The sequence below is a fragment of the Drosophila hydei genome, unplaced genomic scaffold, assembly GCF_003285905.1.
Source record: "Drosophila hydei strain 15085-1641.00,03,60 unplaced genomic scaffold, DhydRS2 tig00000001-arrow-pilon, whole genome shotgun sequence".
Classification (NCBI taxonomy): Eukaryota; Metazoa; Arthropoda; class Insecta; order Diptera; family Drosophilidae; genus Drosophila; species Drosophila hydei.
In genome coordinates this window covers 12,302,434-12,319,347 of record NW_022045643.1, presented here as the reverse complement: position 1 = coordinate 12,319,347, position 16,914 = coordinate 12,302,434, and the positions used below count along the sequence as shown (strand labels likewise).

The 16,914-nt window shown below is 39.1% G+C and overlaps 4 protein-coding genes across 8 annotated transcripts in view; 1 reads left to right on the top strand and 3 right to left on the bottom strand.

Annotated features, from left to right (window-relative positions):
- LOC111599825 (venom dipeptidyl peptidase 4) overlaps positions 1-2,090 on the top strand; it is a 76,895-nt gene extending 74,805 nt beyond the window's left edge. For all 4 annotated transcript variants that reach the window (XM_023315615.2, XM_030224465.1, XM_023315616.2 and 1 more), the window contains 3 exons: positions 796-956; positions 1,024-1,229; positions 1,302-2,090. In XM_023315615.2, coding sequence (XP_023171383.2) covers positions 796-956; positions 1,024-1,229; positions 1,302-1,418 — 484 coding nt within the window. In that variant the 3' untranslated portion in view covers positions 1,419-2,090. The remainder of the gene's footprint in view (positions 1-795; positions 957-1,023; positions 1,230-1,301) is intronic.
- A 703-nt stretch (positions 2,091-2,793) lies between these two features.
- LOC111599850 (G-box-binding factor) lies at positions 2,794-4,036 on the bottom strand. Its single transcript, XM_023315648.2, has one exon. It carries the CDS (start codon positions 4,014-4,016, stop codon positions 3,000-3,002), a length of 1,017 nt encoding a protein of 338 aa, XP_023171416.2. The 5' UTR covers positions 4,017-4,036; the 3' UTR covers positions 2,794-2,999.
- On the bottom strand, positions 4,012-12,301 carry LOC111599846 (transcription factor GAGA). 2 transcript variants are annotated; one of them, XM_023315640.2, is made up of 6 exons: positions 12,101-12,301; positions 9,062-9,527; positions 8,640-8,987; positions 8,433-8,570; positions 6,310-6,845; positions 4,012-4,094 (listed from the first exon to the last, which is right to left on the bottom strand). In XM_023315640.2, exons 1-6 carry the CDS (start codon positions 12,290-12,292, stop codon positions 4,032-4,034), a joined length of 1,743 nt encoding a protein of 580 aa, XP_023171408.1. In that variant the 5' UTR covers positions 12,293-12,301; the 3' UTR covers positions 4,012-4,031. The 2 variants fall into 2 exon arrangements, with proteins under 2 accessions (XP_023171408.1, XP_023171407.2); XM_023315639.2 differs by lacking the exon at positions 4,012-4,094 and having other exon boundaries at positions 5,139-6,845.
- Positions 12,302-12,435: 134 nt separating this feature from the next.
- On the bottom strand, positions 12,436-16,819 carry LOC111599849 (tRNA-splicing endonuclease subunit Sen34). Its single transcript, XM_023315647.2, has 6 exons — positions 16,635-16,819; positions 16,498-16,584; positions 16,180-16,440; positions 16,016-16,123; positions 15,615-15,955; positions 12,436-12,513 (listed from the first exon to the last, which is right to left on the bottom strand). Exons 1-5 carry the CDS (start codon positions 16,681-16,683, stop codon positions 15,633-15,635), a joined length of 828 nt encoding a protein of 275 aa, XP_023171415.2. The 5' UTR covers positions 16,684-16,819; the 3' UTR covers positions 12,436-12,513; positions 15,615-15,632.
- Positions 16,820-16,914: the final 95 nt, after the last annotated feature.

Below are 16,914 nucleotides of genomic sequence, written 5' to 3'. Positions count from 1 at the left end.
AGGGTTGTTTTTATAGGGGCTTACAACTTGGAGCTGGCAACACTACCTTATTTGAGGACCCGTTTTACAATTGATAGTTGCTTTTTATTTAGTTTCACTTGACATTTCATTATGAATAGAGTAACTCAGTGCTATGCTTGCAAATTGTTAAAATATTTATGAAAATATTGGTTCCATTCGACAAACTTGATTGGTCATGGTTCTGAAAATTAATATTCCAGATTGCGTTCTGTACACGCCAACCGTGGCGGTTGCATGACCGAAATCATTTCATTAATTAATTATAATTGCAATAAAACATTGTCTCGTTTTATTGATAAAAATATATTTCATTGCTTTATTATGATTTCAACTTTTATAACTCTACTAAATTGTTAAAAAATACATCAATAAATATCAAAGACATAGCCAACAGATGATTTAGTGATAATAGCAATTTAGATCAAGCTGATCGCCAGATATAAGCTGATGTATAAAAACCTTTCAAATTTTTTAAAATATCCATTTCTATTTTAGCATTTATTAATAATACTAAATAATAATCAAATTAAGTTTTGCTTAGAAACATGATTAGCTTCAGTTGATATTATGTTAAAATAAACTTAGGCTGTTTCCACATACTTTTGTCAAGACAGTGTGACTTATGAGTTGAATATATTTTCCAAAGATACTCAATCAATAAATTGTTGATCTATAACATCTTATTTCTATACCAACTCTCTTTTGTATTTCCCCTCATAGCTGGAAATTGTTCCCTTGCTAATTTGAATTTATCTTCTTTCAATTTATTGACAGAAATTTGACGCAAATGTTTGATTACATCGATGATGCACACATCGGCATCTGGGGCTGGAGCTATGGTGGCTATGCAGCAGCCATGGCGCTGGCCAATGATGACCATGGAGTATTCAAATGCGCCGCCTCCATAGCGCCAGTCACGGATTGGACCTATTATGGTAAGGGCTAAGCAATGTCCCAATCTCGCAAATCTATGACTAACAAGTTTTTATTTTGGATTTGTAGACTCCATCTATACGGAACGTTATATGGGTCTGCCGGAGACAAATGAGGTTGGCTATGCCAACTCGAGACTGAGCACACGCGCCCAGAAGCTGCGCGGCAAGAAATATTTGCTCGTCCACGGCACATCCGATGATAATGTGCATTACCAGCAGGCCATGATCTTGGCCAAGAATCTGGAGCGACATGACATACTATTCAAGCAAATTGTAAGTAAACACTTCTCTGGCTGTGGTTGTTGTTGTTTCACTATCTTTAATCTTGCCTCTTTCCCCGAACAGAGCTATGCCGATGAGGATCATGGCCTGGTCAACGTACGTCCACACCTATATCACTCGCTGGACCGTTTCTTTGGCGAATGCTTCTCCAGCAGCCGGCTGATGAAGAGCGCCAAATAGACCGATTAACTATATGTATTTTACAATAATAATTAATGTATTTAAATGATAACTTGTCAAGCTTGCAGGCAAATTAGAGCAGTGCAAATTAATTGGTACTTAAAAAGATGCATTTCAATTCAACAATTTTATTGATAAATGTAGTTCAAATAAAAACGCTTCAAAACTTCCAAAATTCAAATCAAAAACAAAAAAAAAAAAAACAAAGGAGAATCAAACGAATGCAGGTCCAAAAGTGTTAATAGATAACTTTGAACAATAATATTTGAAAACGCATTTTATGACATTTTAAGCATATAATTGAGCAGGAAACAAAACGAGAAGTAAATTGAAAATATAAAAAATATTTATAGACAAGTTTAGGAAATGTCTAAGCCGTAGTTAGTGCCTGTTATTATAATAGAAATTTCACAATTTAAAGACAAAGTAACGCCTAGAAGTTTTATAAACTATTGGAAACTAGAATTTTTCTGTGCGTTTAAAAAGGTTTTGTGACGCAATTGGAAAATCAAAAACCACAATTATGTACATTTTTCCAACTGAAATACTTAGCTTGTAGTTTGTTATAGTTATGTTAATTTGCCACATTGTAAAGAAAATGTTATTGGATTTGTAAATAAGAAGGCTTTTGTAATTTAGATGACAAATGTGTTTAGACAACACTTAAAGACGCAAACACAAATAAAAATTAATAAATAAATATATATACATATATTCAAGAAACTGACTTCATTATTCCCTCTGCCTCGACTCCGACCCATGAAACAAATTTGTTCTGTTTATTTTCTTTAGCTTTCAGTACACAAACCGCATCACTTTATTGCTTTGGCCCCAAACGTGGGTTACATACACCATATACATGTACACATACACATAAGATATATAATATATATACATGCTATATATCATATCATTTATATGCATATGTAGCCTATGGGCGCATCTTTTTGCCATCTTCTTCAACAGTTTTTTAAATGTCAAAATGTTTTTTTTTTTTCTTTTTAAATATTAAATATATATTATTAAGTTTACGTATTTTAAATGGAGTTCTATATTTGAAATCTGTATTTTACAATTGATATCGATAACGTTATAATTATTCGTTTCATAAATTATGAAATATTTGTATATTATCTTTTCGAATTTCAAGCATAATTTGTATGGTACAAAAATATTTTTTTATTTTCATTAATTTGAATGTTTCTTAAATAATTTGTTAATATTTTCTTATACTTTAATTAACTTTATACATAGACTTTTACTTACATTTCTTTAAAAATGTAATTTTCTTCGAATTATTCATTAATTTGTTTAAAATGTTTCATATTGTTCAATATATATACAATAGAACGTTTGAGCATTACGAAATGAATATATATATATATAAGTATGTAGAGCCAGCCCAGTTCACGTATGTCACGGACCATTAAATACATACTTTTACATATATCCATTAAGAAAGCTCAATTTGTTGGCAATCAACACGTGATCAAAACTTATAGAAAACTAACAACTACATGTGTACTACATGGATAATTGGTAATGAATTGGTTTCCCTTATGCATATGTAACACTGTTGTTCTATTGCAGATAGACCTCCTGGACTACGTCGTGATGCTGTTGTTGTGCATCGGGATCCTGTAACTCTTCCTGCAAATCCAACTGATGATGTTGGTGCTGCAAGTGATGATGGTGCTGATGCTGCTGTTGTTGCTGATGGTGATCTTGATCGTGATCCTCAATGACAACACCCTCGCTGGCATCGTACTCTATCAACTGATCATCCGCTTCTGCTTGCTGATGATGATCGATGATAATGTGCTCCTCCTCTACCAGATGGTGTTCATGTTGGTATTCGTGCTGTTGCTGCTGCTGTTGCCAGCGCAGCGGTGGCGGCGATGTTGGGGCCACCAAATGCTGCACTGGCTCGTGGATGCTCGTCGCGCTGGTTGATCCGCCAGCTGCAGATGTGGTGGTTGTTTGATAGACGGTTTGCTGATTCCTAACAATATGACCGGCGGCTGTGACATTGGTTACGCTGGCGCGCTGATTGGTGCGCGTCAAGGTAACTGTCACCTCAGAGCCAAGACCAGCAAAGGAGACAGACGGTGTAGTTGCCTGTGTGGTGGTTGCACCAACTCCTAATGCTGTTGCTGATGTGCCAGCTGCTGCTGCTGATGTTGATGCTGTTGTTGCTGCTGCTGCTGCTGTGGCTCTGGCCTGAAGTATTTTGCGTGTGGGCAACTGTGATGTGCTGATTGTGGAGGTTGTTGATGTTCCTGCTGCTGATGCTGATGCCCCCGACTGCGGCACATAGTTAATAAGCAGCACGCGCTCTCCACTGGTCGTTTGCGCTGCGTGGCCACGAAGAACGCGACGTTGCAGTGATCCACCAGTTGCAGTTGTTGTCGTTACTGCTCCAGTGCTGCTGCTGTTCACTGTTGTTGCTGCGCTGCTGCGTTCGCTGCTGCTATTGTTGTTGCTGCTGCTGCTGCCACATTTACTGCCGCTGCTGCTGCTGCTTTGCTGCTGCTGCTGCTGCTGCGCTGCTTGCCCACCGCCCCCGAGTGCTCCACCACCTCCAGGGCCGCTGGTCATATCGTTGGCTCATCATTACGTATTATTACCGCCTTTCAAAATGAAAACCTTCTTTACCAAAATGTTCTTATTGTTGCCCTATTGAGACACATTGATTATTGATGAATGATGCGGTTATTTGTCGGGTTGGTTGTTTGGTTGTTTGATGCATGAGTTGCGATATTTAAACATTATTTATTAATTAGATTTGGTGAGTTTACAACGAGGCAGCGAAAAGAGAGAAGACAAGATAAAAACGATTGTTAATGACTTGGTTATGGCTGCAACGTGAGTTTGTGTTATGACAGACAGTGCGAGGGGCAACATAATATTGTTTCACTTTATATATTATTTACTCCTTCGCAAGTGCCAGAGGCCCCTCATATTAAACTAAGTTTTTAGAGTTTTGTTTAGTCAGTTTGAATTTCAAATGTTATTTACAGCCTCCGAACAGCTTATATCGCTTTTGGCAAAGTCTTATTAGATTGTCTGTGAGTGTTATACAGTTGGTGCAAGTTTGAATGGAAAGCATATTAGAGTCAAATATAGTTCGAGTTTTTAACTAACATATAACAGCTTTGTGGTTGGATTAATGATACAGAAAAAATAATTCGGCATGGTTAAATAGCTGGCTACATTTGTTAAAATATAATTAAGAAAATATAGAAATTAAAATATTGTTTACATATATTATACTAATTTATAAATTGTGCTAAAAATAAAAAGTTCCAACACCAATCAACGAAAATTCTTGAAATAATTTTTTTTTTAACATCTTTTGGTTTATTTATGTATATTCTTTTTAAATAAAATTAAATTTTATTTAGATCATAAGATTTAAGGTATTTTTTTTTTTTTTTTTTTTTTTTTTTTTTTGAATAGGCCAAATATTTGCTATATTCAAAGATGAAAATTAATAAAAAAAATATATAGAATCTGTTTTCTTACGCAATTTCAAACTAAACCAAAGCAAATATTTGACTTAACCAAAAAAAAAAAAAATAATAATAAAAGATGACTTATTGGAAAAAATTTGCAACTATTAAAAATAAAATTAATTATGTAAATATAGAGCTTTTTGTTTTTGTATATTAAAATTTAAGTGTAGAGTCGTACAACTTGTTTTGTACAGTGTAGCACCAAAGATGTTTTGGCCTAAGAGCGGATAGACAGGAGAAACTAAAGCTTATATAGATATCTGCAGAGTTAAAGCAGCATTAAGGCAAAAGTACACAGTCCAAATGAAAGATATTACTCCAATATCAGTTCATTAGACGAAATACAGGTGAACCTCGCAATTTGTTTCGGAAGATTTTAGCTAAACATATTTAAGAGAATCTACACAACGCAAAAGTAATGTAAAATTTAAAAACAATTGCTTAGCACCGAGCCAATATTTGGGTCTGGCGCGTTGTAAAACTACACTGATCGGTTATTAAGTTTGACTAGGATGCCTAGTCTGTCCAATTAAGACTACATACACACACATATAACATAGGTAGGGGGAGGCGAGAAACGTGTCAAACTACAGCACATTACATAGTCCAATAACCATAGCGCGCTCTTAAACATAACTAAGTATTGCAGAACATCATTATTCATAATAGCGAAATCAATATTTAAAGTTAACAAAATATTACAACAAAATTGGATATAAAAACTAAATACCCTTGCGATACAAAGAGCAGACTACCGACAACACAACATTAACAATCAGATCGAATTCTTTAATATATTTCGAAATGATGCGACTGCAATCGTTTCTCTTAAGTACCCCCAGCTGCAAAAGCATCTCACAGAATAATGCGAGTTCGTAAACTTGAATTATCACCAGATGCTTAAAACAACTATTTCTATTTAGATCTACTCTTGTATCTAGTGTTATATTCAGGACTGCAAAGTCATAATTATTAAAAATATAGTAAAGAAATCGAAATAGAATAAATGATTCAGTTTAAATTTCGATTTAGCTCTCTATATTAGGTTAAAAAATATTGCAATAGTTTCAGCCACGTTTCCCTTTGCAGCCCTCAATGTTTGTCAATCAATCAGTTATCTAGTCTGCTCTATATATCCAAGTTTAGTTGATAACATTTTACTACTCGCATTCCGTAAAGAGTTAAGCAAAATCAGAGAACCAGGTCTTGGATTGGGTTTATAATTGTGGATGTATGATTCGGTTCGATTTGTCAAAGTAGGTGCTTGCTACTCAAAGCGTCTGTGGTGGTTGTTGTGTTTGTGGTTGCTGTTGCTGCTGCTGCTGTTGTTGTTGCTGCTGCTGTTGTTGTTGCTGTTGAAAATCAGTCATATTCACCTGATTTAAATTGCCAATGATCTGATGACCCTGCAACGTTTGCACCTGAGCAATTGAGAGAGGTGTGCCACTCTCACTGCCATCTGACTGTGCCACCAGCTGCTGCTGCTGTTGTTGTTGTTGTTGTTGCTGTTGCTGCTGCTGCTGCTGTTGCTGCTGCTGATTGCTTGCCTGTTGCTGGGCAGCAGCTTGGGCGCTGGTCGTTGGCGTTGTCAAATTACCAGATGAATCGATGATCTGGTGATGCTGCAATGCCTGCTGCTGTTGCACTTGCACCTGCTGCACTTGCTGCTGTTGCACTTGACTGCCAGCTGTGGTGGTTACTGTCATTGTTTGTTGCTGTTGCTGTTGCTGCTGCTGTTGCTGCTGCTGCTGCTGTTGCTGTTGTTGCTGTGCATCTGGATCCTTCTTGACTTGCACGCCCTGCAACGGATGTAGCGACTGTACCGTTTGCACTTGAGGGACTACTCCACTGCCGCCCGTTTGGGGCTGCCCGGAGCCAGGTGTACTGCTGCCAGGTTTCTTGCCACTGGATGCTGCAAAGTATCAGAAGTGTGAGTATATAAACATTGTGGAAAAACAGCAAATGTTAAGCGAAAGTCAACGTATACGTTAGGGCGACACCATCTTGGACAGAAGTCAAAACAACTGACACAACAACCTGACTAAAAAAAACAGAGACAGCAGAAACTGAAGAAGTAATAGATTGAAGTGTGTGTAGATGAGTGTATGTATGTGCGTATGTTTGCATGTGTAGGTGGGTTATAGTCTGACTAGATTAGTAGGTAATACTAAGTTCAAAAATCAATTTTAAAAAGTAAAAAAGCCATAAGATTAAAACAACAAACAAATAAAAACAAATAAATAATTTGTTAAATAAAGTATAAATTGTTTTAAAGTCAAGTAACATGTTTTAGACTTGTGTTAAAAAGTATTTTAGAATTTAAAGTTTTTATAAAAAACTAACTAAAAATCAAACTACAGTATTTTCTTGCAAAACAACAATAAACAAAACGGAGCGCAAATAAAACAAGAGACAACGATTTGGTGGAATGAAAAAAAAAACATAAATAAATATTAACAACAAATTGCCGCAGTATCAAAATTAATTGCAAAAAAATTTGGTTACATAAAAATGATATACGTATATATTTATTAAACAATTTATAATATATGTAATTATATATTATTTAAAAAGAAACTTAAAGTGAATTTCTTTTTTTAAGCCACAAAGAAAGCTTATAATTAAAAATTAATTTGTTAATAGTTTTTTTTACATCTTAAAAATAGAACGCGACATATTTGATTTATCCTTTCAGTTTTTAAGTAAAATAGTTTGAGTATTTACCGTTATATTCAAGAAAATACTGCATAAATTATCATAATTAATTGTTCTTCTGTTATCGGATTGTTAAAAATGTTTAAGCAAAAAATAATGAAAACTTACAACAAAAATTATACAAAATGAAATAAACATTCATTTGCAGACGGATATTTCTTTCTTTTTTTTTTTTTTTGTTATTTACAAACATTATGTGTGAGTGCGTGTGTGAGCATGTGTGTTACATGTGTGTATGTGTGAGTGTTAAGGTGGAATGATTAGGCGAGCGGCATTGGGCGGCGGCACCGTTGTTATTGGGGCTGCTGCTGCTGCTGCGGCATAAACACTTGATCACCCACAATATGTATAACATTTTGCATGCCTTGCTGCTGCTGCTGAGCAGCGGCGTTGCTGCCACTGCCGCCGCCCTCATGCTTAATGCTGACGCCCATAAGATGCGTTTGACCACCACCCCCGCTTAGTGCTGATGTGTTTAAGTGTTGTTGCTGCTGCTGCTGCTGCTGTTGTTGTTGCTGCTGCTGCTGCTGCTGTTGTTGCTGTTGTTGTTGTTGCGGTGTTTGGTGGTGTTGCTGTTGCAGTTGCTGCTGCGGCAGCACAGTACTGGCCATAATAGTATTACTGTTTGCCGTTGGCGTGGCTATGACCCTAGGTAAGTGCGTAACGTTGCCACGAACTGGCGTCTCCGTTGCCGATGGTGTTCCCGGTGTCTCGCTGGTGTCGCCCACGGTTGTGTTATTGAGCTCAGTGCTTGTCTCGAGTGTGGTATCATTACCGGACTTACTTTTCTTCTCCTTTTTGATGCCCGGCTTGGCGAAGTGCCTCAGCTCGAGATGGCGACGAAGATTGCGCGACTGACGTATGACGGCATAGCAAATGGGGCAAGTAGCAGGTTGTTCCGATTGTGAGCGTGACCGAGGTTCTGCATAGACAACAAATATAATTATGTTACACTCTTACTATAATTGATTCTGACATCAAATGGACTTACTTTCTGTCCCAGGCGGATGTTTAGTCCGTTTAGCTTTAGGCGTCGCTGTTGTGCCGCCAGTGCCAGGCGTTACAGTTGCTCCAGATGCGGTTGTTATTTCACCAGTTGCCGCATTGGCCGATGTCACGGGTATCATATTGTTGGGGTCCATGGTTACAATAGTTTCAACCTTTTGTCCTTCACTCTTGATGATCGGTGTGCTGGTCAACAATTGCGTTTCAGCGCCATTTTCATCCAGGACTTGCTGTTGCTGAACAACTTGCTGCTGTTGTGCGGTTAAGTGAGACGTTGTCGGCGTGTCCATAATCGTACCCATTCCTTCAATTTTGGTTATTTTCGGTGCAGTTGCTGTAGGACCATAAAAGTGTTTTTTAAATATATAAACCACCTCACCATATTAGAAATCAATCTTTGATGCTTACGTGACATTTTCTTAACACGCGGCTTACGCTTGCGCGCAGGCAAGAAGCTCTGAATAACGGCCTGATCGTGTTTGGAAGTATCGGCTGTCACAATCGTTTGCTGGTGTCCGGCGGCATTGGTCTGTGTGGTCGCTTGCAATATCTGGCCCTGGTGATGAATATCCTCGACAACCTGTGCGTGCACAGTTTGTTGCGGTGCCGTGGCAATGGTTGCTATCAATTGGTCCTGGTCGTGGTGCTGTGGTATCATATGCTGCAGTTGTATCGAGTGCGTTGTATAGTCATCCTTGGTCACGGTTTGCGGTGCCAGACCCTGAATATTGAGGCACTGCGCCGCTTGCAACAGCGACGGCAGCTGCCCATGATCGACGCTCACTTCGCCTCGATAGACGAACTCCAGCAAAGCCTCCAAATCGTTCGCATTGACGCCAGCCAACATCACAACTGGATGTTTGCATGGCGTGTTCTGTACGTACATGTAAGCAAATGTTATAATTTAATAATACATTTATATAAATATATAAATTAATGTTTGAAAAAAAAATAGTAAATATAATAATTGAAGCTTTGCACGAAAAATGGTGTGTACTAATTAAAAATGATACTATATTATAACATAATTTAAGATTTGACACATTTATATTTTAAATATGTTTACTTATGTATAAATAGTCAATTATTATTAGGAATTATTAGATACTAAATAGACGCTCTACCAAAATAACTTTGTGTTTGGCGCTCCAAATTTATTTGCCGGCTGAGCAACATGCGCGCTCGCTCATAAGTGCTGCTGCTGCTGCTTAGTTCAAAACAGAGACAAAAGAATTGGCCGTCAACTGAGACCATCAAAACAAACGGATAAATTGTCGACCAACTCACATACACACACGCTCAAATACACATAAACGAAACTCAACAGAAACATGTATTTGTACACGCACACGCACACACAGAGTCGGAGGCATACTCTCATCACAATAAACCGGCTTTTCGCTGTGCGCGCTCTGCATTTCTGCAGCAGGATTGGAGATGCTGCCAGAGCCCATATACACTACACCGCGCTGCTCAAGTAAGAGTACCCCGCTCGCTCACTCGCTCATTCGTTCGCTCACACACTCACATGGCATGGATTTAATTAGTAGGCAGTCAGTCAGGCAGGCAGGCAAGCAGCAAAAAGTCTGCGTCTTTCAGAGGCCCGCTTTAAGCGGTGAGCGACAGCTTACCACCGCGTGACGCTGGCAGCGCCTCTCACCCAATCTCTTTAAACGTCATCCAGCGCTTGCCGTGCTCCGTCGCACTCAAACCCGCAGAAAGGCCGCGTACCACACGCTCTTTGAACTCTACACTCCCTTCTGTCGGCCTACCTAATTCTGCCCGCTGCTGCTGCTGCTGACGTCGCACTCGCCATTGCTGACGCTCATCGATTTTTTCAGAGTGGTTGTTTTTCACTGGTTGCACTTTGTGAGGGAGCGGGAGCGACAAAGAGCATTGTCTACGTGTTTCGCGAGTGTGTGTGAGTGTAACGAGATCACTAAATGTACGAGTACATCTTATGGCTGCGACTCTTGCAGAGTTCACATATAAAACCAATTTTTGACATTTCCCGCGACCGACTCTGAGCGACGTTTTTAAAAATTACGCTCTGTTTACTTTTTGAACGGGGGAGCGAGCATAAAGCCGATGCTAGGCGTCAGGTGTTCTACACTCTCCTCTCTGTTTTGGTCATTTGACATGTGGACGCAGAGACAATAACAATGAATGTATATCTGATTGGTGCTGATCTCCAGTGTAATTTCTTACATGTATATTACAAATATTACAGTATGGGAGAAATCAAATAAAATGAAAAAATAAAAACAAAAAAATACAAATAAAATATATTAATTCCAGCATTGTAAAATACAGCACTCAAATAAGTACAGTACAGCACACGGAATGAAAAATGTTAAAGTGTAACAACAGAAATAAATCCAAATCAAAAGGCACATGAGTATATAACCACATGTCCCTATGTATTCAAAAAGTATTTACGTACATATATACATGTGATATGCATATGTATAATTCTGATATGCGCTGTGCTACAGTGTACAGTGGAGCTTAGATATGACAAACGAAATGCGATACGTAAATACGTAATCAATATGCTCAGAAGTACGCATGAACTCATATATATTGTTTATGAATTTTACTCGCTAAAATGCCATATTTATTAGTTTTATTCTATTAATTAACTTTTCTTTTATATTGTATTCCAATAGTCAATATCAACTGTACATTTACACACACACACTTGCTCGCATAAGCAAAAAGAGGTCGCGCTCGTGTGCACCCAACAACAGCAGCAGCAGCAACAACAAACATAGCAGCAAGAGCCAGTCAGGCTGCCCCGTCATTTGGCGCTCTCGTTTGCGCTCGCTCTAACACACTTGAATTAAAAGTTGGCGCAACTTTTGCTCCTCTTCACTCATACATGCTTGCTCTCGCACTCTCTCGCTCTTTGGTACTCATGAAAGCTTATACATTTGTATAGCAAACAAGCTGATAACCAAGACGAGACGAGGTACAGGGGCAAGGGAGACAATATGACAACGTCAGCGTTAGCGCAAAAGAGTGCGCAACTCATTCTACTCAATTGACAATAGAAAACTTACACGGAAATCTCTGGCTAACTAAAATGACGAGAAAGTAGGAGACGCACCGCTATCTCATGCTGCTCCTGAGCAATGGCCCAGAGCGCCAACTGTGTTTAAGCCAGGAGCAGAGCGCGAATGCACATTTCTTAGCTGGCACATACACATACAGATACACTTGCACTCAAATGCTGATATAGCTTACATTCACATTGTGTTGGGGAGTCAAAACTGCTCCACAAACACACATACACACTCACACGCACGCACAAACACATAATAACCTATTTGGCAAGTCGGACGACGATGTTGATTTCTCTGTTTACAAACTGTACGCGCAAAAACACATGCCAACGAAACGTTGTTGTTGAGGTTATGTTTAGAAAAGCTCTCGCCGCGTACTCACCTTTAGCAGGTCCAACAGAAATGGAGAAGCCGCACATAGCACGATTTTGTGGGCCGGAAAACTGCGTCCGCCGGCTGCCAATGTGCAATCGACCAGGTCGCCATGGCAGCGCAACAACTGTATGGCCGATACCAGAGATGTTCCATAATCACCCCAGGTGAGCGAGTACAGCGAATTCATTGGCAACGACATTAGGGCTGTCGTGTCCAAATCCAACAGTTGTTCTCCAGCGTTGTAGTTGTATTGATTGCTGTTTGTGGCTAACACGACGAGGCTGTTATTCTTGCAACGTTCTAACAAGAAATTTCATCTAAATAGCAGCGTCAAATAGGTGATGCTGCTGCTGCTCCACTACTCCACGTTCACGAGCTTTCACAACGACTGAATGGCGCGCTGCTGCTTATCGTTGCCCCCTAAAAAAAAGAGTAAAGAGCATAAGCAGATGGAAGACAAACAACATATAACTCATGTGCTCTCGCTCTCTCGCGAGAAAAAGTTTTCATATACAATGTTATTAAGTGTGTGTGTGTGCTGCGGTGGGGTAAGGGACTCACTGGCGCATGAGCTCCATGCGCACCCTTCACTCCCTCTTCCAAGTATGGTGAGCACGCGAGAGCGAGACAACCAGAGAGCAAGTTTTACAGCTCGTATATGAAATGTGGGCCGCCTGCCCGCCCCCCACAGACCGATGAACGAACGAACGTATGGAACTGCATGACTTTAGACTTGGGAAAAAAACACACAACTAACACGAACAGGCAACATTTTAAATTTGTTCATAGAATAAAACAAGTTAAAAAAAGCGCGCCATTATCACACAAGCATTATTTAGACACGCCCAGGAATATTCATATTTTGCTTATGATTCTCCTTTTTTCCTTCTTTTTTGGTCTTTGTACAGTTAACGCCACGCATTTTGCTTTTGCCTCTGCATTTGTTTTATAACTACAATTTCATTCACTTTTGTGTTGTTATTCTGTTTGTTTACACGCCGTCGCTCCCGGAGCGAGCAATTTTATGCATGTTGAAATTATCTTCTCACCGGAGCGCAAAGAAAAATCTGCTTGCTGCTATTTTATACTCGGTTTGCTTTCCCTTCTTGACCGCCGCTCACGGCTGGTAGCTCTGGCTCTTGATTTTCTTTTTTGCTGCTGCTGCTCGCCAGCGTTGAATAACTCGAACTGAGACTGAGTATTCGATCGAATTACGTTCTGCCAGCGCGGCGCGGTCGTGTTGTATGACGAGTTTTAGTCTCTATACGGAGAAAATTTCTGATCATGCGCGCTGAACCGCTTTTTGGTGGTGGTTTTACGTATGCATGTGTTTGTATATGTCTATGAGAATGAATGTATCTATGTGTGTGCTCGAATGTCTCTGTGTGGGTGACACTGTTGCTGCGGTGAGCACATGAGAGTGAGAGAGATGGCTGGCAGTGCGCGCTCTTGAAAGTACAGTTGGCTAGCAGCGTTACCAGATGTAAATAAATTTAAGTGAAATACCAATGAAAGAGCATTTCAGTTCAAAAAATAAAAATAAAATGTAATATTCCAAATATAAATTTATTAATATTTTTTTGTAAACAAAAAATTATAAAAAAATATAAAGTTTAACCAAATGCCACCGATATTAATACAAAAATACTGATTAATAACTATACATTCCAGAGTCAAAAGATCCTGAAAGCCGGTTCGCTCTTACGAATACGAACATACTCTTTGAGCACCAATTTCAGGCAATCACCTGTTTTTGTGACATACTCCCAAAGACAGCTCGACCCTATTTTTATGCAGATCAAGTCCCGCTTAAGAGCAGAAACGAGCAACGTGTTGTTTTGGACTCGCTGTCAGCGGGGAGAGTAAAATACCAGGGAGAGTTCTATCCATGGTGCGTCCAATACTCTGAGAAGTAGTAATTTAGTGAGCAGCATGTGAGTTGAGCCGAAAAAAATACGACGCAAGATTACAAATTTTCTCTGTTTTGATTTTGATGCTGCTGCCGCTTCAGCTGGACCCGACAAATGTTAACGTCGCTTTAAAAGTCCAATCAGCATTAAAGCACTGAGCGTATTTTGAACCTGGTAATGCTGAGCGAGAGTCATTGTGTGGGCTGTGGTGTGGAGAGAAGCATGGGGAGCAACAGCGCACAGTAGGCCGCAATGCCAAAAAAACTGCACTGGTTTATGAACAGAGCTGCAATGATTGCAATGCAATCATTCTTGTACCACTGTGCGAACTGCTAGCTGCCTGATTGTCTGAAATTCGAACGGCGCGACATTGCTTGGCCTCGCAGCGATTTCCTCTCTGCCACAGCGCACCCCGTTGGCAATATTATCATTGTTTTTGTTCTTGTTTCAGTTGTCGAAGTCTATTTAAAAAACGAAAACGAAAACGAAAACATGCTAAAATTTGTTTAAAGCGCATAGACAAATAGATATGACATACATATATATATACAATCGTATATACATATATTTGCACGTTCATTTCCACATGTATTAGAATGCGTATAAATAATTATGTCCACACATACATATATGTATATATGTACATATGTATGCGTGTGTCAAATATTTGTTTGCCTTTTAACACATTTGAATTTCGTCTGCATTCAGCTTAGCAATAGCAAAATAGCGTCATTTTGTAATCAATATTCACATAATTATATATTTTGTTTGATTTTGTATTACTTTTCCGCAACGCAACAAAGCATCTCCACGTTTTGAATGTCGTCGCAATAATAAACTCATTTTGCCATACAAATTTAACCTGTGACTGCTGCAGAGTGGCGGCGGCGTCAGCGGCAGCAGATTCCCTCTCCCGCTCTGCTTTGTTCTTTTCTGCGGCTGCAACTGCCGAGATACAATACGGAGAGGTTTGCCACAGTTGAGAGGAGAGGCTAGCGTCGGGCGCGCGTACTCCAAGAAATTTTCAAAAGCAGACCAAATACTATCCAAGACTTTTTTGCTTCATTATTTTGCTTTCCCACAATACTATTCTTTGTGCATATGTGTGAGTGTGAGTGCGCACTCAGAGACAGACACACACACACGGACAAAGCACTCACTGAGGCATTTGGAGAGACGGAAGAGTCCAAATTCACGCAACTCTCTGTTATTGTATTTAATTCCACAAATTGAAATTCTTGCAACGTTACAACAACCTTGGCGCCAATTGATAGTAAAAATTATTAAAATTTGTTGTATTAAAAAGTACATAAAACCGAACCAAACAAATTAAAAATCGTCAGTTTTATACAAGGAAAAGTTGTTTGCTACATATTATTAGATTTGAATGCCCTTATATCGGTTCAAATTCTCTTCTTTTTTTAGAAGGAGAAGAGTACCATTCTGTACCAATATGGTACATTGTACCATTGTTAAAACATAGTACGATATTTTGTAATTTTAGTACACTCTAAGTACAGTAGTCTAAATTTGTGATCAATTTAACTATAACTTATATGAACTAAGCAATGTGATGAATATTCAATTATTCCTTGGCTATGTCTTACTCACCGGTACTCTTTCTTTCAATTATTTGCTAGGATTGCACCAGGCAACTGTTTGGTAAACGATAATATTTCCATCAGTTTCTTCATAGGCAAATACACAGCTCTTGTTGACAGTGACTGACAATCGGACCTTAGCAATCAGCTCCAAGGGACGTATCGCGGGTGTTGATTGTATGATGACAATGTGGGAGGCGTGATAGAGCAGCGGATCCCCGGGATATATCAAGAAGTCGGCGCCAAAGGCATCGCCACAAGTGACGAACTTGCCACGGCCCCAAAGATCACGAAAGACCCGATATTTCAGCGAGTTACGGTCGCAAATCGGATCAGTCCACAGTCGACCATCTTTTAAAAGGATAAATCCACATGTAGTTATAGTTGGGATATAAATCTTTTTTCACCCACCGTGATTTGTCATATGCGGACAAGGCAGTTCCACGAGCGCATTTTGAAGGTCGAATTCAAAATTATTTGCGACTTCTTGAATCACATTTTCTGACGTAAGTGCAGCAGCTGTTAGAGAAGGCATTTAATTTTATAATTATCTCAATAAGAATCCTGATGCTAACCTTCGTCAGCTTTCCCTTGCTTTACCAACTTGTTGCGTTTGCCGCTTAGGATTTTGTCCACATGACGTTCGGTTTCGCGCATTTTTTCCGCCTTCAGAACATCGGCCTGTGCTTCTAAACGTGACGTGAGCTCTTGTTGATTATTCTGTAATATATCTAAAGATGGAGACTTTGTTAAGGAGGCGGTCTTGCTAACCAGAATGGCCAAGCCCTCATCTATGAGCAACTGTGTCTCGCATTTCGTCAGCTCCAAGGGAAGAGCTGAAATATTATAAATGTCATAACTATGGATTTCGATTACCAGATTGCTATTCCTACCTGCTTCACTCGAGCTCCAACCTTTGCTGTTGGCCGTGCCCACGAGAGCTCCCATTATGCGGTATTTCATGCGTAGTTCCATGTAATCTGTTATAATGTAAATTATTATTGTTTCGTTTACACTGCACTTAGCTCACCGTCCACATCAAAAACATAGCCGGTGCCATTTAACAAAGTTAAATACATTTTGTTTTAATTTTTCTGTTTTTAAGAACAAAAATCGTGTATTTTTGACAACTTTAACATGCTACAGAACTGCTATTAACAGCATGAACTTGCGCTCTGGAACTATAAACGATTGTTGTTCAGAAAGTAATTAATATATTGTTTTTATTATCGACTTAGTAAGCTGAATTTAATTTTTTAACAGATTCATTTTTTTAAGAAGACAAATTTAACTATAATATTAAGTGTGTT

Coding starts and splice junctions, on each gene's coding strand:
- LOC111599850 (XM_023315648.2), bottom strand. CDS start 4,016: ATGACCAGCGGCCCTGGAGGTGGTGGAGCACTCGGGGGCGGTGGGCAA.
- LOC111599846 (XM_023315639.2), bottom strand. CDS start 12,292: ATGTCGTTGCCAATGAATTCGCTGTACTCGCTCACCTGGGGTGATTAT. Junction 8,571..8,639: donor ACATCCGCCTGGGACAGAAA/GTAAGTCCATTT, acceptor TTGTCTATGCAG/AACCTCGGTCACGCTCACAA. Junction 6,846..8,432: donor CATCAAAAAGGAGAAGAAAA/GTAAGTCCGGTA, acceptor GATACTTTGCAG/CATCCAGTGGCAAGAAACCT.
- LOC111599849 (XM_023315647.2), bottom strand. CDS start 16,683: ATGTATTTAACTTTGTTAAATGGCACCGGCTATGTTTTTGATGTGGAC. Junction 16,585..16,634: donor CTATGTTTTTGATGTGGACG/GTGAGCTAAGTG, acceptor ACATTATAACAG/ATTACATGGAACTACGCATG. Junction 15,956..16,015: donor TCCGCATATGACAAATCACG/GTGGGTGAAAAA, acceptor TCCTTTTAAAAG/ATGGTCGACTGTGGACTGAT.